The sequence below is a fragment of the Littorina saxatilis genome, linkage group LG4 (genome assembly GCF_037325665.1).
Source record: "Littorina saxatilis isolate snail1 linkage group LG4, US_GU_Lsax_2.0, whole genome shotgun sequence".
NCBI classification, from domain to species: Eukaryota; Metazoa; Mollusca; class Gastropoda; order Littorinimorpha; family Littorinidae; genus Littorina; species Littorina saxatilis.
In genome coordinates this window covers 23,689,045-23,713,232 of record NC_090248.1, presented here as the reverse complement: position 1 = coordinate 23,713,232, position 24,188 = coordinate 23,689,045, and the positions used below count along the sequence as shown (strand labels likewise).

Sequence of the window (24,188 nt, the reverse complement as noted above, 5' to 3'; positions counted from 1 at the left end):
AAAACAATTTCATTCAACAGTCCTGTCATTCAATTCATTTAAGTCAATCTATTTACTAAAATAAAGCATTCATACTGGCATGATCTCACTTACCAAAACAGCAAAAAGAGTCTTGTACAGACAGGTTCAGGTGGTAACAAATGCAATGACACTGACAGGTGTCAGCATACCAAAAAATGCAGTGAGCTTAGTTCACTCAAAAAAAGTAGTCTCCCAAGCCAATGAAAACTTGCCATACAAACAATAGGCACTTCAATGAAGCATATTTTAACAAATAATAATAATAATAATAATAATAATAAGCAGGCAACTGATTCCTGCACAGGCACATGAAAAGATTATTCTTTTAAAGGACACAAACAAATGAAGTTATAAGTCAAAATATACTGCCTGCCACATAAACACAATACAGTGGTACCTGTGATGAAAGGACACCCTGGGGACAAGCCACAAGTGTCCCTACATTGCAGGTGGCCTGTCATGTCAGGTTTATTTTGGTAGAGATAATAGACAAAGGAACCTCATAATGTGTCCTTTTAAGGGAGGTGTCCTCTCATCAGAGGGGCCACACATTGCAGGTACCACTTTACATTTCTTCTTAACATACCTGAAAGTGGATGTGTCTCTTTGACTTTGTTATAACAAAATTTGTGTTTAAAAAAAAAGTCAGTTTACATTTTCTACAGGACTGGATTTTCACATCATAGAAATGTTTTCTGGCGGTTAAAACACTTTTCACTGTCTTGTATTAGCATCACAAAGGCAAAGCAGTGTCCAAAATTAAAAGTTAAAAGTCAAAACAAAAAGGTCATGCAACTGTTGATATAGCGAAATGACTGGGTTTTTCTTCCGAAGGATCCCAGACAATCCTTCTGATGAAAACTTTAATGTTTGATGTTTTTTTTAATGTTTTGGTATAGGTCCAATTCATTCTTCTTACTCGGCGTGACGTTATCAAATGGATCGGCTAGCTTCAGCCCTAAGGGGCACAACTCCGCTTATACTCTCTTCGCGCCGCCATGTTGGATGCCGTCTTTGTTAGTTTTCTTCATTGCACTCTTGTTCTTTTTTGCGTATTTCACTGTGTATGCAGACAAAATGAAGAAAACTGTGCATGCATGAGTCCAAAGGGGATCTGCCTTTTTAACACAACAGCACAACATAAAAAGTAAAGCAAGAATACATTATTATATTCATTTATTTATTCTTTATCTCAAATTACCATGCAGACAGTGCACCAAAATTCACAAGATAAAGCTCTCAAGACAGGCAAATGAGGTACAATGCAGCTCAGGTAACTACTGCAAAGTATAATTTTCAAAGCATCCTATCACAGTGTTCACTCTAAAGGCACAACCGATGGACAATTGTTGATTAGCGCACTGCACACAGCAAAAAATAACCAGTTATAATCGTCTTCTCCGCTCAGTAACTTCCTTCCAGTTGTCACCCTGATGGTAAACAACTTTAGGGATCCTAAAGTGTGCCTGCTGACTGCAGTTTTTGGCCACACAACGTGTCATTTTCACTTTTGTCGAGTCGCCACCCAACGCTCAAGCACTGTCAGAGATCGTGCAAGGCATCCAACATGGCGGCGGATGACCAATTCCAGAGAGTTACGACCCGTGATTCTCATACCGCGCGCGCCGAGTAGAAATGCTGTTGTTAACTTGAGTTTCTGCAATGGGCCTATACTTATCAACCTAGTAGCTAGCAGCAATGGAGTCATCAGGGCTCCCCACGGATGTCCCTCCTTCAGGGTCCCGGGACCCCCACTTTCAACCTTTAGAGGGTCCATGGACCCCCACTGCAGAATTTTAGAAGGTCCCAAGGGTCCAAAAGCCAAAAAGTCCCGGTGTACTTTTAAAACATTGTGGTCACGCATAATGACGATTGCAGGTCGAAAAAGTATCTAGGGTACGCGCAATAAAGGAAATTTAGTGCGTCCCGGTACCCGTTCTTTATAAGTATAGTGCGTCCTGGGACCCCCTCCATACATTTTTAGTACACGTTTTCGGCTTTTAGTGTGTATAGGACGCAGGGACGCGCGCCCTGAGTCACGCTACCCAGTTAATGTTTTTCTCTGCCCACTGAAGATCCTCTCACCTTGAACTGCAGCATGTAGCCAGGCTGCACAATGAGCTGGGTGGTGGTGAAACTTCGCTGACCGTTCTTGACCCCTTGCTCCCCCTCCTCCTCCTTCCAGGCCAGAGCCGACTCCTCCCGTGCACAGATGTCCCCCACCACTGAGCCATGAGGGTGGAACTCCCACACACTGCTGTCATCCTGTGATAGAGAACAAGCACTGTAGAGAGCCTGTAAAGTGACGTTCATATATGGCACACTTTCAATCAACTTTCATTGGTTTGAGTTGTTGAGGCCAAGTCGGCGAAAAGTCTGCCATTTGAACAGCCCCAACGATTTAGGTTCGACTTAGAACAGATTTAGCCACGATTCGAAAACTTAGTTGAGCGCTGCTCAACTCGGCCGAGACCTAGCGCAAATTTTGCACAGACTTTTCTTATTGCGATCACTGATTGGTTAGCTCTAACCAAACCGCATTAGGAGGTAGCTCCGATAGCTGAACTGGCCTTCAAGTCTACAGAGAAACGCTGCTTAAAGGTAGTTTGAGCGTTTGCTCTGTTCACATGGGCAGCAATTTTTATTTGACTTGGTGCCGACTACAATTGCTTGAAAATTGGGTGAAAATTGGTAGAAAGTCTGCCATGTGAACAGCACTTAAGACAAGCCGTGCTGTTCACACCGCTTAATAGGCCGTGAAAGGTGAATGCTCGCCCTAATAGGCTTGAGGTTTGTTGGCCGATGTGAATGCGTGATATATTGTGTAAAAATTCCATCTCACACGGCATAAATAAATCCCTGCGCCTTGAATCCGTGGTTGAGATATGTGCGCAATATTTAATTGCATAAAATAAATAAATAAATAAAAGCCATTTCAGTCTGATGAAAAGCAGATATTCACGTCATGTAACCCCGTCAGACTGAGACCAAATTTGTTCCCTTCCTTAACCTCTGACGTGGTTGACACCTGCCGCAGTTGGCATGGCATTACATCAAAACTATTAAATACAACCACACAAAATTATCTGCACTAGACAAATCCAAAAACAAAGAGACTGCCAACGTTCCAATATTCAGAATCAAAAAACAAGAAAGGTAGGTTGTTGGAACGTTTGTTATTGACAAAACAATAAAAAAAAATTAATAATAAATATCTGTGAATGTATTGTTTTGTCAATAACAAACGTTCCAACAACCTACCTTTCTTGGGTTTTTTATTCTGCACTGGACAGGTAATAGACGTTTTCCATGAATAACTTTGTCAGAGTTTTTATGAATTTTGGAAGGGTTGTATTCCTTGAAGCGAGCCAATAGATAGCATCAAAGTGAATAATGAGCTCTGATGTGCATATTTTCAAAAGAAAAAGGTGTCATATCATTTTTCATTAAACCAGTTTGAACACTTATATAAAGCGAATAAATTGCTTGAGCCCGAAGTCTTTTTACCCAAAACTCAGTGCCAAAGCTTCGTGCGGCCAGCTTCGCAAAGTATACTTCGAGTAGTTGACTCCGTCCAGTTAAGGACAGGCTTTACTAGCAACACAAAAAGTAATGCAAGCTGTTTTGGCAATTCAATAAACAGTAAACTGTTTTACCCCCTGAGGAAGATCCATATCAAAGTTCTGCTGAAAGTTGCTGGGGTTGATCTCCACTCCACCAATCAGAACGTCGTCGATGGCCCACTGGGGACGGGGACCGGGGTGTGGGGTACCCAGGGTGGGGGGCTGCCACCAGCGCAGCCGAGTACTGTAGGAGCGAGCCTCCTGGGGGAGGGGGATGTAGTCCGTGTGAGCTGGCAGGTAGCGGCTATGATCCAGGACATGCAGTGTGCGCCATACAATACCTAGTAGGGAAAAAAAGTTAACATTAAACTACTCAATTTTAACACCTTTGTTTTCATATAAAAAAAGGTATACAATTCAATACAATAATGCTTTGTTATCTCCAAAGAGAAATTACATTGAGATAATAAAGTATTGTATTGTATTGCATTGCATTGCATACCTTACCTTAAAAGAGAAACTATTGCTCTTGACTCATCTATGAAATTGTATTTTTACATCAAACAAAAGAAAATGACAATATCTCATCAAAATAATGTTACATCTTAAGTAATAAAAGCAGCTGATAAGCTTTCAAATACTGGTGGGTGATGTTCATCATTTCATTTTATGTTCAATCAGGAATAAAAGGGAACAGTAAACTATGGTGCAGGAAGGGAAGGAAGGGGAAGGCTAGGCAAGGGAAGGAAGGGAAAGGCAAGGGAAGGAAGGGGAAGGCTAGGCAAGGGAAGGAAGGGGAAGGCTAGGCAAGGGAAGGAAGGGGAAGGCTAGGCAAGGGAAGGAAGGGGAAGAAAGGGGAAGGCTAGGCAAGGGAAGGAAGGGGAAGGCTAGGCAAGGGAAGGAAGGGGAAGGCTAGGCAAGGAAGGGGAAGGCTAGGCAAGGAAGGGGAAGGCTAGGCAAGGGAAGGAAGGTGAAGGCTAGGCAAGGGAAGGAAGGGGAAGGCTAGGCAAGGTAAGGAAGGGGAAGGCTAGGCAAGGGAAGGAAGGGGAAGGCTAGGCAAGGGAAGGATGGGGAAGGCAAGGGAAGGAAGGGGAAGGCTAGGCAAGGAAGGGGAAGGCTAGGCAAGGGAAGGAAGGGGAAGGCTAGGCAAGGGAAGGAAGGCTAGGCAAGGGAAGGAAGGGGAAGGCTAGGCAAGGAAGGGGAAGGCTAGGCAAGGGAAGGAAGGGAAAGGCAAGGGAAGGAAGGGGAAGGCTAGGCAAGGGAAGGAAGGGGAAGGCTAGGCAAGGGAAGGAAGGGGAAGGCTAGGCAAGGGAAGGAAGGGGAAGGCTAGGCAAGGGAAGGAAGGGGAAGGCTAGGCAAGGGAAGGCTAGGCAAGGGAAAGCAAGACAAGAAGACAAAGTAAGGTCAGAGTTCACGGAATAAACGGCTTCACAGTCGCACCTTAATTCAGCGACTACTTTCGGCCAACCCGAAGTGAATCACAAGCCTTCCAAAGTTTCATTGATTCACATTCCGAGATTACGGAACAGAACTAAGGCCATCATGTAACCTTCACGTGGCGACCCTTAAGTTCGGCACAAAATCTACTTCGCATCGGGGATTGTTTTTCCAAACGCAAAAGATAGTGCACACTTCCGTTTTTTGGCCATAACAGATGGAAACACATACCTTCCGGTTCGGTGATTCATCTTTGGCATTTACACTTCTTAGGGGCCTTTTTCCCGCATGTTAACAGAACTACACTCTCACTGTAGTCCTCCCAGCGGTAGGTCTTGGAAGGAGGAGAGAATAGACCGGGCAGAGTAAGGTAAGACAGAAGGCAAAGAAAGATGCACATGCAGTCCCCAATGACCAACCTCCATCCACTGAGTACTGAAGGTAGACGTTGTGGTGACGTGAGTCTGGGCGATAACACAGACCCCTTCCTGACTGGCCTCCAATCATCGCTGTGTACTGAACAAACCTGAAACACACAGAACGCTCTGTTATCAAGTCACTAGCAAACCACGTCATGCATTTGTAGAATTACCACAAAGAACTGTAAACGACACTGTCTAACTTAAGAACAGTACTCAATGAGCCTGACAGCCGCATGTTATTACAACCTGTTGATAAGGCTTCTCATTTTGAAACAGCAGTTGTAACACTTGTTTTTTGCAAGCATCAACAGATCTCCACATTTCCCCTTCTTTATTCCCCTAAAAGACACAAATCTTGACCCTGATGCAAAAAGGCCAAGCATTCTAGCTCGATAAGAATGTAAACAAACAAGTAAACTTCTTCTTCTGCGTTTGTGGGATTTGTACATGTATGAACGTTTTTACCCCGCCATTTAGGCAGCCATACGCCGCTTTCAGAGGACAAACAAGTAAACAAAGATGGCATATGTGCCCAATCGAAAGTTTGAACAGAAGAAAATGAGAAAAAAAAGCAATCAAAAAATGTACCTAGCATTTCTGAGATCCAGATCTACAGTGGTGGCCTGTCTAAGGCCAGGGGCAGAGAAGACCAGAGCGTTTCCCTCAACCAGTTCCTGACAGGCCTCCCCCACCCCACCCCCCTGCACCACGCCCCAGTTGCTGGTGTTCACTGGGGGGCCTGGGAACGTGTCACGCAGCTGTACCTCGATCTGCACATGCCACCAAAATAAAAAGAGCACCTAAGAAAGAGAGAAAAAACACGAGAAAAAAAACTACACGAAATTTAAATAAAACCAACGTGGCGTGTTAAACAGAAAAAAAAGCATAAGAAAAGAAAAGAAAGAGCACATATGTGACCCTCCACGACGAAATGAGTCGCATGTCACATTTTCATGATTTTCATATTTTTACATTTTCCCACAGAGTTTTGTATGCTCTATCTAGTGGTGAAAACCGTTTTAGAAAAGAGCGAAAACTGTTTGAGTTATAAGCCTGTGACTAAGGTGACCCTCACACTGTTACCAGACACTCCCCGGACTTATATGAAGCCTAGAGCAGAACCGCGCGAGGTGACATGCGACTCATTTCGTGGTGGAGGGTCACATATGAACATGTGAATTTCATGAGATGAGAAAGACCACACACTTCTGAGACATGCGAGCAAAACAGTAAGGTTCACACAAGATCATGTAAATCCCATTATCGAGGCCTCCGCACACTCCTGTGTCATGCGAGCTAAACAGTAAGGTTCACACAAGATCATGTAAATCCCATTATCGAGGCCTCCGCACACTCCTGTGTCATGCGAGCTAAACAGTAAGGTTCACACAAGATCATGTAAATCCCATTATCGAGGCCTCCGCACACTCCTGTGTCATGCGAGCTAACAGTAAGGTTCACACAAGATCATGTAAATCCCATTATCGAGGCCTCCGCACACTCCTGTGTCATGCGAGCTAAACAGTAAGGTTCACACAAGATCATGTAAATCCCATTATCGAGGCCTCCGCACACTCCTGTGTCATGCGAGCTAAACAGTAAGGTTCACACAAGATCATGTAAATCCCATTATCGAGGCCTCCGCACACTCCTGTGTCATGCGAGCTAAACAGTAAGGTTCACACAAGATCATGTAAATCCCATTATCGAGGCCTCCGCACACTCCTGTGTCATGCGAGCTAAACAGTTGAAACACACTATATAACATAAAAATCCTGTTATCGAAGAGTCTGCATACTTCTGAGTGTAGAGTTCAAAATTCACAACAGGTTAAATATGATAATAAATAAGTTTGGATTCAAATGATTTACATATTTGTGAGCATTTTGGAGTCAGAAATGTGTTTACAATCATCAGACCCAAGCAATAGTGATTCCACTCACTTTCAGCAAGTACTGACTATATTGAACACATTCTCATCAAAAACACTTGAACGTATTCACACAATATTCAACTTACAGGCAATCCTTGATCATCTAACAGACTGCAATCCGTGCCTGCATAGCCGTCATCACAGATGCATTGTGGGTACTGGCAGTAGCCATGGCCGCTACAGAAGTTGGGGCAGGCCTCTCCAATGTAGACGTCCTTCAGAGCCCACTGGGATGGTTCTGGGTCATCGGACTGCGTTTCCGGAGGCTCTTGTCTCCATCGGAATCTCGTTCCACTGGGAGACAAAAAGACGGAAACAAATCAGTTTTTTCTTCTTTTTCTTCTTTGTTCATGGGCTGAAACTCCCACGTTCACTCATGATTTTGCACGAGTGGGTTCGTGTATGACCATTTTTACCCCACCATTTAGGCAGCATATGCCAATTTCGGGGGAAGAATGCTGGGTATTTTTGTGCTTCTACAACCCATCAAACAGACATGGATTACAGGATCTTTTTCGTGCATACTTGGTCCTGTGTTTGCGTGTACACACGAAGGGGGTAAGAAGGCACTAGCAGGTCTGCAAATAAGTTGACCTGGGAGATTGGAAAAATCTCCACCCTTAACCCACCAGGTGGCAGCGGCAGGGATTTGAACTTATGACCTTCCGATTAGGATGACGATGTCTTATCCACTACGCCAGTCTAAAAAAATATCAGTTTCAAAACAACAACAACGGTTTACATTTCTCAGCGTACAGCACAGACAGTGAGTCGACAGGGAAAACCCCATCATCACCATTACCAACCAACAAAGCACACCCGCATACAGCACACAGTATCTCAATGAATGTATACAGTGCACACCCGCATACAGTACACAGTATCTCAATGAATGCATACAGTGCACACCCGCATTCAGTACACAGTATCTCAATGAATGCATACAGTGGCACCCGCATACAGCACACAGTATCTCAATGAATGCATACAGTGCACACCCGCATACAGCACACAGTATCTCAATGAATGTATACAGTGCACACCCGCATACAGCACACAGTATCTCAATGAATGCATACAGTGCACACCCGCATTCAGTACACAGTATCTCAATGAATGTATACAGTGCACACCCGCATACAGCACACAGTATCTCAATGAATGTATACAGTGCACACCCGCATACAGCACACAGTATCTCAATGAATGCATACAGTGCACACCCGCATACAGCACACAGTATCTCAATGAATGTATACAGTGCACACCCGCATACAGCACACAGTATCTCAATGAATGTATACAGTGCACACCCGCATACAGCACACAGTATCTCAATGAATGCATACAGTGCACACCCGCATACAGCACACAGTATCTCAATGAATGTATACAGTGCACACCCGCATACAGCACACAGTATCTCAATGAATGTATACAGTGCACACCCGCTTACAGTGCACACCCGCTTACAGCACACAGTATCTCAATGAATGTATACAGTGCACACCCGCATACAGCACACAGTATCTCAATGAATGTATACAGTGCACACCCGCATACAGCACACAGTATCTCAATGAATGCATACAGTGGCACCCGCATACAGCACACAGTATCTCAATGAATGTATACAGTGCACACCCGCATACAGCACACAGTATCTCAATGAATGCATACAGTGCACACCCGCATACAGCACACAGTATCTCAATGAATGTATACAGTGCACACCCGCATACAGCACACAGTATCTCAATGAATGTATACAGTGCACACCCGCATACAGCACACAGTATCTCAATGAATGCATACAGTGCACACCCGCATACAGCACACAGTATCTCAATGAATGTATACAGTGCACACCCGCATACAGCACACAGTATCTCAATGAATGTATACAGTGCACACCCGCATACAGCACACAGTATCTCAATGAATGCATACAGTGCACAACCGCATACAGCACACAGTATCTCAATGAATGTATACTGTGCACACCCGCATACAGCACACAGTATCTCAATGAATGTATACAGTGCACACCCGCATACAGCACACAGTATCTCAATGAATGTATACAGTGCACACCCGCATACAGCACACAGTATCTCAATGAATGTATACAGTGCACACCCGCATACAGCACACAGTATCTCAATGAATGTATACAGTGCACACCCGCATACAGCACACAGTATCTCAATGAATGTATACAGTGCACACCCGCATACAGCACACAGTATCTCAATGAATGTATACAGTGCACACCCGCATACAGCACACAGTATCTCAATGAATGTATACAGTGCACACCAACCGCATACAGCACACAGTATCTCAATGAATGTATACAGTGCACACCCGCATACAGCACACAGTATCTCAATGAATGTAAACAGTGCACACCCGCATACGGCACACAGTATCTCAATGAATGTATACAGTGCACACCCGCATACAGCACACAGTATCTCAATGAATGTATACAGTGCACACCCGCATACAGCACACAGTACCTCAATGAATGTATACAGTGCACACCCGCATACAGCACACAGTATCTCAATGAATGTATACAGTGCACACCCGCATACAGCACACAGTATCTCAATGAATGTATACAGTGCACACCCGCATACAGCACACAGTATCTCAATGAATGTATACAGTGCACACCCGCATACAGCACACAGTATCTCAATGAATGCATACAGTGCACACCCGCATACAGCACACAGTATCTCAATGAATGTATACAGTGGGACCGGCTTACAGCACACAGTATCTCAATGAATGCATACAGTGGCACCCGCATACAGCACACAGTATCTCAATGAATGCATTCAGTGCACACCTGCATACAGCACACAGTATCTCAATGAATGCATACAGTGCACACCCGCATACAGCACACTGTATCTCAATGAATGCAGACAGTGCACACCCGCATACAGCACACAGTATCTCAATGAATGCATACAGTGGCACCCGCATACAGCACACAGTATCTCAATGAATGCATACAGTGCACACCCGCATACAGCACACAGTATCTCAATGAATGCATACAGTGCACACCCGCATACAGCACACAGTATCTCAATGAATGTATACAGTGCACACCCGCATACAGCACACAGTATCTCAATGAATGTATACAGTGCACACCCGCATACAGCACACAGTATCTCAATGAATGCATACAGTGCACACCCGCATTCAGTACACAGTATCTCAATGAATGTATACAGTGCACACCCGCATACAGCACACAGTATCTCAATGAATGTATACAGTGCACACCCGCATACAGCACACAGTATCTCAATGAATGCATACAGTGCACACCCGCATACAGCACACAGTATCTCAATGAATGCATACAGTGCACACCCGCATACAGCACACAGTATCTCAATGAATGCATACAGTGCACACCCGCATACAGCACACAGTATCTCAATGAATGCATACAGTGCACACCCGCATACAGCACACAGTATCTCAATGAATGCATACAGTGCACACCCGCATACAGCACACAGTATCTCAATGAATGTATACAGTGCACACCCGCATACAGCACACAGTATCTCAATGAATGTATACAGTGGGACCCCCCTTTTCAAACCTTCACAAATCTGAGAAAATCAGGTTTTAAAAAAGGAAGGAGTCTTAAATTGGGGGAACATTTACAGACGTTTTGAACAGAAAATCTGAAAAAGCAAGGTCTTAAAAAGGGGGTCTTAAAAGGGGGGGGTCTTAAAAGGGGGGTCTTAAAAGGGGGTCTTAAAAGGGGGTCTTAAAAGGGGGGTTCCACTGAACCCCATTGATCCAACAAAGACATTGCTGAACCAACTGATTGGGCACTTAAAGCGGGGTACCTATAGAAGAAAAGAAGAAAACCCCCACAGAATACGCAACCAATTACGCAACCACTCACTTGGATGTAGGCAGACCATACAGTGGATACACCACTCTCTCCCACACGGGCCAGGCATGTCCGTACAGCACGCTCGGCATCTTGGGAAACTGGGAGCAATGGCCGTTGGCGTCTTGGCACGATGGGTAGAAGTAGGACCAGGTCATCCCGTGGTCTGTGGAGTACTGTAGATGTACTGGGGGCAGGGTTCGATTCTGAGCCTGGCCGCAGCCAAGGTTGAGGACAAACTGAAGCAGGTGTCCGTCCTGGGCGAAGACTTCACGAGACACCAGCTGAGACCCTTCCCCTTTCTCTGTGGTTCCCACGGCGACGTTCTCCTCTCCACAGTAGTTTCTGATCTGAAAATGTCACAAATAAGGTACAGTTGAACCACACATTTTAGACCCAGCAACATAGTCAGTCAACTGCTGTTGAGCGTATGAACTGCAGTAATCCAACGTAATCGGGTTTCATTTAAAAGATTTCAGTCGAGTGACTGTGCCCCTTTACACCGGGAGTTGTTCGATTACAGTGCCGCCTTTCCCCTCACTGTGTTCAGACAACTGCAGTTGGATGATGAAGCAATGGTCCGGCTGTCAGTGTGACCACCACGAGTCCATGACACTGGCTCCAGGCCATGCTTTTGTTTCTTTAGCATGCTGCTGATGCTTAGCTCGATGTAATCATATAGAAATTCAAATACAAGCTTCCACTTTTTCATTCTTGGTCTCTCATACAGTTTTTTTTTTTTTAGAGTACATAGGAAACAGTAAAGCAGACACAGTTAAAAGAGAAAAATAAAGTAGACAGATATACAAGAAACTCTAAAAGAGACACCGATAAAAATTGACCAAAAAAGCATGAAAGTAACACCCACCTCCATATTATCGACAGACACCATGTCGCGGAAATCAAAGCCTGAAGAAAAGTTGAAGGCCAGTTGACTTGGGTTGACTTCTGCTCCGTTCACTCGTATGCCGTCAATGATCCAGTCTCCCATCTGTCGGCCACCATTCTGAGGCTGCCACCAGCGGAATCGAATACTTTCCTTCTTAGCACCAGGAGGTAGCTTTATGCTGATAAACCTGAAATTAAGATTGAGTTGTTTAATTTACTGGAAAATAATGAAAAGCAACACAGAAACGGTTGCAGTAAATGCTGAAGAGAGATTGTCAAAACTGTCTCCATTACAAAGGACTTACAGTAGAACTCCCCCTTAGCGACCCCCCTTTATACGACTACTCCCTTTTTATGACCGATTTTGCCACCACGGATGCATTTTACTACATAATGAACCCCAAGTGGGCGACTCACCCCAAAACGCGACTTATAATTACGACTGAGCTTTTTGGGATGATTTACGACTTCTGCGCACATTTCGAGCAGACAACATGGCGGCTCTCGCTCCTCCAACTATCGCGAGACGAAAAAAAAAAAATCTCGCACGCGCGAGATCCTTATACATCCGGTTTTCCTCTGTACACTATCTCATGTCAGTTTTCCGACGACTTGTTGACAAATGAAGATTCGCGAAAAAAAGAGAAAAGCGCCGACTCTTGAGTAGAGAGCTAATAAAGTAATCGCTAACCGAGCGAAATGGCAATCTGCGGCGACTTCCTTAGGAGTCGGAAAGACGCAAATCCTGTGTATCGTCAAGAATAAGGACTCGGTATTATCGAGATGGCGAGAAGGATAGCGAAGCGAAAGTACGCAAAGAGAGGTGCCTGTATGAAAACCTCAACGATCGTGTATGAGACAAGTTTAGCAATGCAAGGCAAAGAAACATTCCTGTGAGCGGAAAGATGATTCGGGAGAAAGGTCATTATGCTTTCTATCGACTTAGGACATTCGGATTTCACTGGTTGCGCCACAATGACAAATGTGCTTCACTCAGCGGGGAGCGAGCATTACGCCATGAGTAAATTTTCTTTAAAATTTGAGTTAAAGTTGTTCTGCTGTAATGTGTTTGGGTGTGTGTGTTGATATGACAGTAAACTGCAACTGTGTGTTTGTGTGTAAACATGACAGTACGTAACAGTACGTACACTGCAACCAAGCTCATGACCGCCCGGGCCAAAATCTCAAACCCCCATTTTAAGACCCTCCCTTTTTACGACCTAATTTTCTAGGTTTTTCCAAAGTCGTAAATGGGGGGTTCTACTGTACCTGCATATTGTTGAACCAATATTGCACACTGTCAGCAACAGCTTATGCCTCATGCAACAAATCTCCCATATGCCTTATGTAAAAGGTGTCCTATCACCAAAACACCACTGAAATCATTCCTCTTGAGACAATAATTATTTTAGCAAATATTTTCCTCACTAGGAGTCCAGAGCAAACAATTCTGTAAAACATCTTTAACTCAGATTATCAGCTTACATACATTTTAGCCATTGTTGCGCAAAAAGAGTCTACTTTTGCGTCAACTTACGCAACTCATTGAAAATCAGCACTACCCCTGACCTCAAAACAGGTAAAAGGCAAATTACGCTGGTGTTCTGTAGAGGTTGTAATAGAGCTCCTCCAGTGGTTCCCAGGTGATTCCACCGTCAGGGGAGTAGTCGAGCAGAATACCTTGGTCGCGCCTCACCGGTACTGTGTTGCAGCCGAACATGAAGTAGAACTGCACCAGCATGGACGCTGTCAGGTTCAAGTCCCTTGTCACCAGCATTCGGGTGCAGCCCTGAAAGTGGGCAGGCAGCAGAGATGCATACAATGAGAGATGCAGAACAATGAAATGTCAAACTGAGACACCTTGTCGCAACATTGTCCAGATCGTTGACCATCAGTTGGACAAGCTGATTAACATCTTCAGAAATAAAATAAAAATAAAAAAGCTCTTTCAAAGAGTAGAAAACCAAAATAATTACCAACAAACATGAATCACACTAAATGCCCACCTTCTAATTATATTCTCATATGCAAATAACATGACCCTTTACAAGTGCAGAATAAAGATATGAAGATCAGTTGCAACCTGTTGTAAATTAATTATCATCAAATCAAAGGTCAAACCATAGTTTCATCCTGACCAATATTTTTTCAAGTTCTTGTGAGTCACATTGGTGAGTTTGCAAGTAAATAATAAAGACATTTGGAAGGAGGTAAAAAAAAGTCAAGAAGTATATATATATATAACACTCTAATGTTGAATGTAAACAATTACAGTCTCACACACTCACAACTTACCCCAGTAAAATGCATTGCATTTCCAGAAGAAAGGACTCGACATGGTTTGGTGACCTTGCCCCCCACAACCTTGACCCAGTTTTCTTCATCGTAACCATCCATGAAGTCCTCAGTGAGGTGTGTAGGCACTGGTGCATCACTGACGCTGCAATCCTCCCCTTGCCAGCCCTCAAAACAACTGTTGACAAAAGAACTTGAAATCTCAGGACTGACGTATGTGGTACAGTTGAACCCCCCAATTTAAGACTCCCTCCTTTTTAAGACCTTTTTTGTATCCTACATACGTGAGAGAGACCACTCATGAGATAACAATATCGTTCAAACCACACGTGTGTATATCATGTTCCAGCAGGGACCTGCTTTTCCACTGCTTATGATGCCAAAGTCACTGAGAAACACGTCATTATGGAAACACTTTTGCGCCTGCTGTTTTCCCATGATGAATGTTTAGAACTTACACGTCACGCTACACTTTAATTAATAGAGTAAAATTTCTTTGCTTTGATGTCAAAGATTTAACAATGCTTTGGAAGAGATCGAGGTTCCAAAAGAAGCATCTTCAAATCTGGACACCTCTGCTGCAGGACGTTTTGAGTAAAATACACGTCAGCCCAGTATGTAGGATAAACAGAATACCACATGGCTTGCAGTGTTGTACCAGATTTACATTCGTTGCTTTTTCAAATATTGAAAAGCTCGCTTTCGCTCGCAGTTCAATATTTTAAGTATTCTCTATTTCTCAGACTTTCTGTTCATAACCGTTGTAAAATTACCCCCCATTTTAAAACTCGATCTCTACTTTTGAAGACACAATTTTTTTCCGATTTTTGGAGGTCTTACAAGGGGGGTTCCACTGTACATTGTAAACACACAGACAGAAGACACACACATGCAACTGAAAATGAACACTCTGCTTCACTCCTTCCCAAACTCCCACACACCCCACCCTTACAATTTATGCCTACAGAGTAACAAACAAATATCAGCTCAAACAGCAGACAGATATAGACAGACAAATGAAACATATGAAACGACATGATGAAGCACACAATTCAAAAAGTACACTATTCAACATCACAAAGACTGAGCAGAACTCACAGACAAGCAGACTGCTGACAGCGACCATGGCCACTACACAGCCCAGGACAGTGTGCTCCGATGTAGAGACCAGACAGGGCCCACGAGTCCGTCTCGTCAAACCCAACTTCCTGCACCCATCGGAAGCGTGTTGATTGGGATCTGAAATATTGGAAGGAACAAGCATGGCTCAACATTACTGCTTCTCTCACTGCGTTGGACAGATAAAGTGTTTGGCATATGAAAATGTTGATGAGCTGCCTAACTGAATAAACTAGCATTCAGAAGTTGAAACTTTGCAGGGATAAAGACAGAAAATGTATGAAAGTACCAATCAGCTGACATACCAATGTTGGCATCACCCCCCTCCCGGTGCAAGTGTGCATGTACGAGTTTCATCCCATGAATACAGAACAAGAAAAAGAAGGAGAATACACGTATGCATGAGTAGTGTTCACAGTTGTGTAATGTCTAGCTTTCATTTATAACGGCCAATATGATCCACTTTTCAAAATGCCTTTTAGTTGGTAGCATCTTGTGAAGGAACTTTGTGTTAAGCATTTATAGTGCTTGTGACATATCACTGGAAGCGCCTTGTAGTACAAAACCTGCAGTAATCTACTGACTCTAATTACAACTACCAGACCTGGGAACCCCTAGTTTTGCACTTGGTGTATTTTCAGAAAAATGAGCGTACTTCACGCAGCATTTGAACATACATGCTTCAAAAATGCTTCACAAGCATCCTTCGCACCGTTAATTAAGTTTACCAATACATTTAAAACAAATGCTTCTTTCAATGTTTACTGACAAAAACTGTGATCATGTGTAAAATACTGGATCCGCTTCGGGATGCGTTTGTAAAAAAAAGTTGTTCAGGAATTGTTCTCGTCGATTTTTTGTCAACTGACCGTACTGATCATATTCTAGACAATCATGCGTACAAAATACAGCGAAATCGTATGGGTTCCCACGCTCTGAAATAACACACCTTGCTCGTTCAGGCAGCAGTACAGTGACGCGATTCCAGCCAGCGTACAAATCGGACGTGAAGCGACTGTCGGTGTGGTAACTGCTGCAGTGCAAGGTGGATGGCAGGCACGCAGGCTCAAGCAGGTTCCAGGTTTGACCCATGTCCAGTGAAAACTGCAACTCGATTTCTGAAACCACACATGTTGTCGTTGAACATCCTGGTGATGATTTTGTCGGGCAAAAAAACTATAAATCTCAGTGTACAAAACTTGAAATCTGAGTGCAAAAAAAAATCTCAGTGTAAAATACTTAAAATCTTAATCTGAAACATCAATTAAAAATATCTTTATCTACTAGTTAATAAACACGATACGAAACATAGTTCCCTGTTCAAAAATCTTTTTATAAACTAGACAAAGTTGGTAGATACGTTAGTAAATACTGTCAGGGTAAAAACCCTTTCTCTCCCTTCTCCTAAAAGCAAAGACAGAAGACTCCCAGGATAGAACTTTACTGTTACCGTAGCATTTCTCCGTTGCCTGGCAGCCCATGGACAAATCAAACTGCAGAACTGTACCAGCGGTGACACTGACATCAGCTGATATTGCGTAGCGCATTTGTTCTTCACCTGGAACAGTGCATACTTAGACATAAGATTATCTATTGTACATACAACACAAACTATGCATGAACAATTTGTTGCTTGACTGTTGTGCGAGAGTCTCCGCATGGGAATGGCACAAAGCTTCCAAAGCACCACAAGGGCGCATGAGATTTCAAACAGTACACTGAAAGCCAAGGACAGTGTTCCAACTTCAGGGAAGCTGTTGCAATGTACCAAAGTTGTCAGATGGAGAGAATGTTGGCAGTTTCATTAAAATTAGGTACAGTTGTGGTGAAAAGCCATCATTTTGACTTTGAAATGCGATTCAACCCATAAACCTTTGGTTCATCTTCAAGGGACATTACTACATGGCAGACTGTTGATGGAGAGAGTAAATTTGGGACTCTGTTTGTGAATTGTACCGGTCTTACCAGTGAAATGCAGAGCCTCTACAGGGGAGTCGCACACAGTCTCCACAGTGCCACCGGGGTACATGAGCCAGGAGGAATCTTTGGGAGCCATGGGGTCATCCTGAAGCAAATCCTCGCCGTAGATGTTACCACCGATGTAGATCTGAAAGTGAAATCACTACATCAGTGAAAAGACAGTCTTGTAGCGGTCTAGCTAGTGTAGAGCTTTTACACTGAATTAATCTGAAGTTCGCTTACTTCTGTGGTGCCAGAGAATCCATTGTCAGAAAGTGAATAGATTAACATTTACAGATTTATTGGACACAGTTGGGTTCAATTGTCGAAGGATTGGTCTCAATTTCCAGTCTTGATCGAGAATGCCCTGATTCTGCTGTTGAAAATTAAAGTGCCTCAAAAAGTTCTCATGTGCTCCTTGTCCGTGTGTTTGAGATACACCCCTTGCCAATGACTGGCCTATAATATCACGTTTGACTCAATAAAAGCGAGAGCATTCACTCTTTCATAACCGATAAAAACCCAACAGAGTTATTTACGAACATCGTCCATTCCATTCTATCAGTCAATCTTACCTGATCTACCGCCCAGTCTTCAGAGAACACTCCCCCCTTGGAGGGTTGCCACCACCGCACTTGTGTGGAGTTGGTGCGGGCACGGGGTGGGAGGGGGATGGACAGGTAGATGGGGACGTTGCTGTCATGGTGGAAATCAAACTGCTCGAAGTTGGTCCAGTGCACACCTCCGTCTATAGAGTACTGGAGGTAGACAGGGGGAGACATACCCACCTCCAGGTTGCAACCCAGTTTGGTGAAGAATTGCACTGTGCTGGAACAGTGTAACAACCCGGATAAAATTCAGAACATTCCAAAATTCAGAATAAGAAAACAAGAATGTTTAGTTACATTGGAAATTTAATTTCTGACAAAACAACACATTCACAAGAGCCTCGACCTAACGGGCTTTAAAGTGGACAAACAAGAGACACTTCTTCTTCGTTCATTGGCTGAAACTGCCACGGCTTGTATGTGTATGACGTTTTTACCCCACCCATCAGGCAAAAAAAAAAAAAAAAAAGTCTGTTTACGGTATCCCGACCGACCCTATTTTTTCGCGCGACCCTAGACTTTTTATTGGCATTTGGGGGAGAAAAAAAAAGAAAAAAAAGGCTTTATGGTTTCCCATAAATCCATTTATGTTCTGAATTTGTTTGTGCTAACAACCCAAGGGAGACAACCACTTCACACAATCATACTATGAAACAAGCCAACACTGTGATAGCGAATGTTGTCGCTGGATCTACCCAGCAACTGCATTTTTGAGAAAACCAACGTATTTATACTTATCATCAATCAAAAATGCATACTGTTTAGCACCAAATTGTTCGGATACATAATCATCATGTAGGCAACATGTTATTATAAAAAAAAACTTTGCGGACTGAGTGGACGCGTTCTTTCTTGTTGACAAGTTGTAGGTGGAAGGAAGCATTGCCTTATGGGTATTCAAACAGTGGAATGAAATTTTCGGATTGGGTACGAAACGAGAATTCCTCAACAGTTCACCACTCTTGCCAACCATTCCTTCACATAAATTATATTTGTTTTTTTTGCAAAATAACCTAAAAATATGTTTTTTGGGGAATAAAAAAAATTAAACAAATAAAATTCCCGACCTACCGACCCTATTTTTGGGCCTATGTTACCGTAAACAGACTTTTGTTTTTGTTTTTTTGGCCTTAGGCAGCCCTACCCCGCTTTCGGAGGAAGCATACTGGATATTTTTGTGTTTCTGTAACCCACCGAACTCTGACATGGATTACAGGATCTTTTCCATACACACTTGGTCTTGTGCCTGCGTGTACCCATGAAGGGGGATAAGGCCCTAGCAGGTCTTCACATAAGTTGACCCTGGAAGATCAGAAAAATCTCCACCCTTAACCCACCAGGCGCGGGCGGCTGGGATTCGAACTCAAGACCTATCCACCAGGCCATTACGCCCATCAGAACATTCCAAAATTCAAAATACAAAAACAAGAATGGTTAGTTAATTGAACGTTTAATTTTTGGAAAAATGAAAGAAACACAAAAACCTAACGGCCTTTAAAGTGGACAAACAAGGGACACAACTGACAACAAAATGGATATAGCTTACCTGACCCGAGTGAGATCAAGCGGTATGGTGGTCAGCTCTCTTTCCCCTGGTCGTGCCTGCATCAAATTCGTCCCGGTGAAGACGTCACCACACTGCAGTGACCTCTGACCTCCCGCCCACACTTTCCATAACTTCTCATTCAGATCACGACTAACTATGAATGAGAAGAAATCAGGGTGAAAATCATAACCAGAACAAACCAAGTCAGCCAACAGAAATAGACCTAGAGTTCATTTCATCAAACATAAATCTATCAATTGACCATTTCAAAAACTCAATAATAAAGATTTGGGAAAGAATCAAACGCAGTTATTCAATAATAAATAATGGTATAGATCTCACTCCATCAAAATTAGATCTATCAATTAACCAAATGACATATCGTTGTCGTACTGGAACTTTGGCGTAACTCGATTCTTGGCGATTTTGATGTTTTTTGTGCGTTTGACTAAGTAAATCATTCGTCATGAGCAAAAGTCTCTAAAAATACGATGGAAAATACATGATTTAACATTCTTTTTATCTTTCTATTCATACCTGGTACAAATATAAACACTTTTTCATAATAAAAATAATCAATTTTGGCCTTCTGTCTGTAAAGCTGTCTCAAATGAGTAACGCCAAAATTCCATGACGACGTTGATATGCAGACAAAATGTCCCCCCACCATCCAGCAGTGGTCCAGGTAGCACATCACCACGACGACGAGGGATGATAGTATCAGCCAGGTAAAAATCCTCCTTCAGGTAAGTGGGAAGAGGTTGGTCAGGTACACAGGTGGGACCCTGATAACCGTCATCGCACAGACACGCCATGCCGCCCATGCATGACCCGTGACCGTGGCAGTGGTCCATGCAGGCCATTCCCACGTACACATTGTCTATTGCCCACTCAGGTGCAAAGTCATGGGGCGGAACGTCGCCTTGGTACCAGCGGAATCGTACCGACCTGAAGCGAAAGAGTTAAAACTGAGTTGAAATTATTCAAACTGCAAAATTCAGAGTATCTTTGGTATTCTCCTTACTGAAAGAAAGTTGGGTGAAAGAGTCGAGCGGAAAGTCTAGCTACTCACACGTGAGAACCTGCAGGCAATTATATTACGAGAGCTTACAAGCAAAAGCCTTCCTATCATGGAAGTAAGAATGAATACCAAGACTTGGATGTGTGCCTTATGGGCTACTGCGCTTGTGCATTAAAGCAGCCAAAGGAGCAAAAAAAGCTTTTTAAGATATCCCACTTTTTAAGACATTGCTTTCATACATTTTCATACATGTGTAAATTTACAACTCCTTCTCTTTCGAGGTCTGATTTTATCAGATTATTTCATTGGTCTTAAAACCTCTACAGCATATAATCTCGCTGTTTGGTCTGAAGTATTTACCCATAACAACACTGCCAAAAAAAAGCCTGTTCAGTCAATTCTAAGTAATCTGTGACAGAAGAATGATCCATGTCCAACCACATACCCACAGACATGCATGTTGTCGAGCGGTACTGTGACTCTTCGCCAGTATGGTGTCGTGCCGCCATAGTACACAGTGGGTGGTAGGCTCATGTCGAAACAACGCGCCAAGTTTGTGTCAGCGCAGTTTGGTACGACCAGCGACCATGTGTTGCCTCCGTCAGCTGTGTACTCCAGTCTCACCGGGTACTTGTCGGTTGGTTCCGTGCCACAGCCAACATTGATCTACAGGAGAAAAAATGTCTGTTGTGTTAGCAAGAAATACATGATTGCAGACATGAGAATGAAAATGGTTAAAAAGGAGAAAATAAAGTTTGCCAAATCCAAAATGAAACAAAATGTAGATCTTTTTAGTATTTCCTACTGAAGAAACACCTCAAGAGACTGGGCCTTGCGGATGACGCACACTGTGAATGTGGCTCGGAAGAGCAAACTCCGGAGCACATTCTCCAGAACTGCCCCCATCTAGAGACAATACGCCAGAAGTTCTGGCAAGAAGAGACCAGTGTTGGAGCCAAACTCTGGGGTCCTGCCGACGAACTGCGCAAGACTGCGGACTTCCTGGCAGCCACTGGTCTGAGGATCTAGCACGGCCACCAACATCGAACGCAGAAGAAGAAGAAGTATTTCCTACTCCGGATGTAAAAGATGAAGGGAAATAATTATTGATTTATATGAAGAGTTTTGCTTATAGCTTCAAAATCAATACAGCTTCAAAATCAATTTAATGTGTTGATTTTTCACATCCATAATTTTTTTTAATGAACACCTAGAGAGGTTCAAAAGAAGGATTAATTCCTCCAAAATGAATCTCGTGCGTTGCTTAAAGGTGGTCGTCTACATTTTTGCTTTTTTTCAATAATCTTATGGTTAGATTTCGATACAAAATTATGTCAAATGATGAATGAACCATGGGGAAAAAAGTTATAGAAAAAAAAATATATGTAAAAAAAGATTTTATTTTTGGGTTGCGTGACTCACGCTTCCAATATTTTGTTTTCTGTTTGCTGAGAACATGTGCTTTGCCTAAAAATACTGACCAATCAAATTCATGTCACTATGCTTATAGCCACGCCCAAACAAGTGCAGCAACAGTTTGACACTGGAGCGCTGTCCAAGCTTTTTTTTAAACGCACGAAATGCACGGGATTTGAGAGGAGTTTTGCGCTTGGCATTTTCCAAATAAGGATATCCTACTATGAGTACTACGCTGGAATACTACAATGAATTTTCAAACGGCTACACTGGCTTCGTCTTTCCTGATCGAAAGGGGGTGTATTGTTGATATTTGTAGATAATAGACTCTGCATTTTAATGGTCAAATGGCGATTTCGGTATAAAAATGCAGACAAGGACCTTTAATGAATAACGTGTTCCTAATCAGTCAAAACATTCTGTTGAATTTCCTAAAAATCTAGGCAGTACAGTGGAACCCCTCTCTAAGATCCCCCTCTCTAAGGACTACCCCGCCACAACGACCCCTTTTTTTTTAACCGATGTGTTTCCTTATATAGTTGTCACCAGTGTAGCGACCACCCCGCTCTAACGTCTAAGGACCGACCTAACAGCTTGTGCAACGACTTTGTCAGACAAAGCCAAGACTCTCAGTCAGCGTAACGCATCACTGACAAACCGGTTATAACCAGTTATAACCGTCTCGCGTAAGCAAAGGCACTAAACCGCTGAGAGGTGTGATGGTTGGGTGGGCTGAGTAAACATCACAAACCAATCATCGAGATCAAAGGCAGGTCCAATGTGATAGCTGGGTGGCCTTGTTAAAAGACACTGACCTTCTTCCCAGGGGTCATTGACCCAGTTTTAGCTACGAGAGGTGGTTCCCCTTTCATATCTGAGAGAGGAAACACTTCCTGCACCTGGGTCAGTGACCGAGTTTAACCTATGGGGAGTTTAACCTATGGCCCGGTCTCTTTGATGTCTTGAGAGGAAACTTGGCCAGGGTACTGAGATCTGAGGGTAGTACATGCACCAAAACTGGTGGACACCATCGACAATGTCAAACATGAAATCGAAGCAGTTTGCTTGAGGAAACGGTCGTCAGCAACTCAAACTTCTCCGTTTCCTTTTTTTAAGAAAATCTGAGGTGACTTTCTTTGGACCGATTTTTGTCAACATTTTCAAGGTCGCTAGAGAGGGGTTCCACTGTATATGAATGCATGTCTCTGTTAGTGCTATAAGTCCAATCTCAAGCAATTGAACATACACAAATACTACAACCTTTCTCTAGCATATTTCTGTTCCAAGTCTTCTGAGAAAGCTGGCATTTTTTAAGAACTTTATCACAACCCTTACCCCTCAATCCCCACAAATCGTCTGCATTTCCATCTTCATGTTGAAAGAAGAAATGCTTCGGTTCAAATAGAAGATACCGTGGAACCCCCCCCCCCCCCCTTTAAAGACTACCCCCCCCCCCCCCCCCCAATTTAAGACTTCTCCCTTTTTACGACTTTGAATTTTCAGATCTTCTGTTCATAACGTCTGTAAATTTACCCCCATTTTAAGACTTCGTCCTTTTAAGACCCGATTTTCTCAGAGTTTTGGAGGTCTTAAGGGGGGTTCCACTGTAACACAAAAATGGTGCCAGACAAACTGGCAAATTTGAGAATCGCTTCAACTTTTGACTCACAGCATCAAACAGCAAAATCATAACAAAGTTAGGCAGAGTGCTAATGACCGGATCAAAAACCAATCATCCATTACAGACTTACATCAAACTGCAGCACAGACATAGGTCCGATGTCAAGGTCTCGAGATATGACAGAAACTTCTCCACCATTTGCACGATGGAACACGAGTGCTGATTGGCCTGAAGTTTGAGTATCCTCCCTGAAAATAGAAAACAATATTACACTATCTTACACAATAGTACTATCTCAGAGTTCTCTACTAGAATTACACATCTTACACGATTCCTGGACATTTGAGGTAAGGAACATCTGGTCTAAAAAATGTTGAATAGAGGGAGGCCTCACTGTGTAAC

The 24,188-nt window shown here is 43.2% G+C and overlaps 1 protein-coding gene across 2 annotated transcripts in view; it reads right to left on the bottom strand.

Annotated features, from left to right (window-relative positions):
• The window catches only part of LOC138964271 (reelin-like), a 109,620-nt gene that overhangs the window by 14,865 nt on the left and 70,567 nt on the right, over positions 1–24,188 (bottom strand). For both annotated transcript variants that reach the window (XM_070336176.1, XM_070336174.1), the window contains exons 38-55: positions 23,917–24,034; positions 21,195–21,415; positions 20,396–20,676; positions 19,729–19,882; positions 18,150–18,402; positions 17,581–17,722; positions 17,066–17,173; positions 16,565–16,733; positions 15,595–15,735; positions 14,497–14,674; positions 13,797–13,990; positions 12,182–12,389; positions 11,326–11,663; positions 7,463–7,670; positions 6,032–6,213; positions 5,441–5,547; positions 3,678–3,925; positions 2,107–2,286 (exon numbers count right to left, since the gene is read on the bottom strand). In XM_070336176.1, the coding sequence (XP_070192277.1) occupies positions 2,107–2,286; positions 3,678–3,925; positions 5,441–5,547; positions 6,032–6,213; positions 7,463–7,670; positions 11,326–11,663; positions 12,182–12,389; positions 13,797–13,990; positions 14,497–14,674; positions 15,595–15,735; positions 16,565–16,733; positions 17,066–17,173; positions 17,581–17,722; positions 18,150–18,402; positions 19,729–19,882; positions 20,396–20,676; positions 21,195–21,415; positions 23,917–24,034 (3,430 nt within the window). The remainder of the gene's footprint in view (positions 1–2,106; positions 2,287–3,677; positions 3,926–5,440; positions 5,548–6,031; positions 6,214–7,462; positions 7,671–11,325; positions 11,664–12,181; positions 12,390–13,796; positions 13,991–14,496; positions 14,675–15,594; positions 15,736–16,564; positions 16,734–17,065; positions 17,174–17,580; positions 17,723–18,149; positions 18,403–19,728; positions 19,883–20,395; positions 20,677–21,194; positions 21,416–23,916; positions 24,035–24,188) is intronic.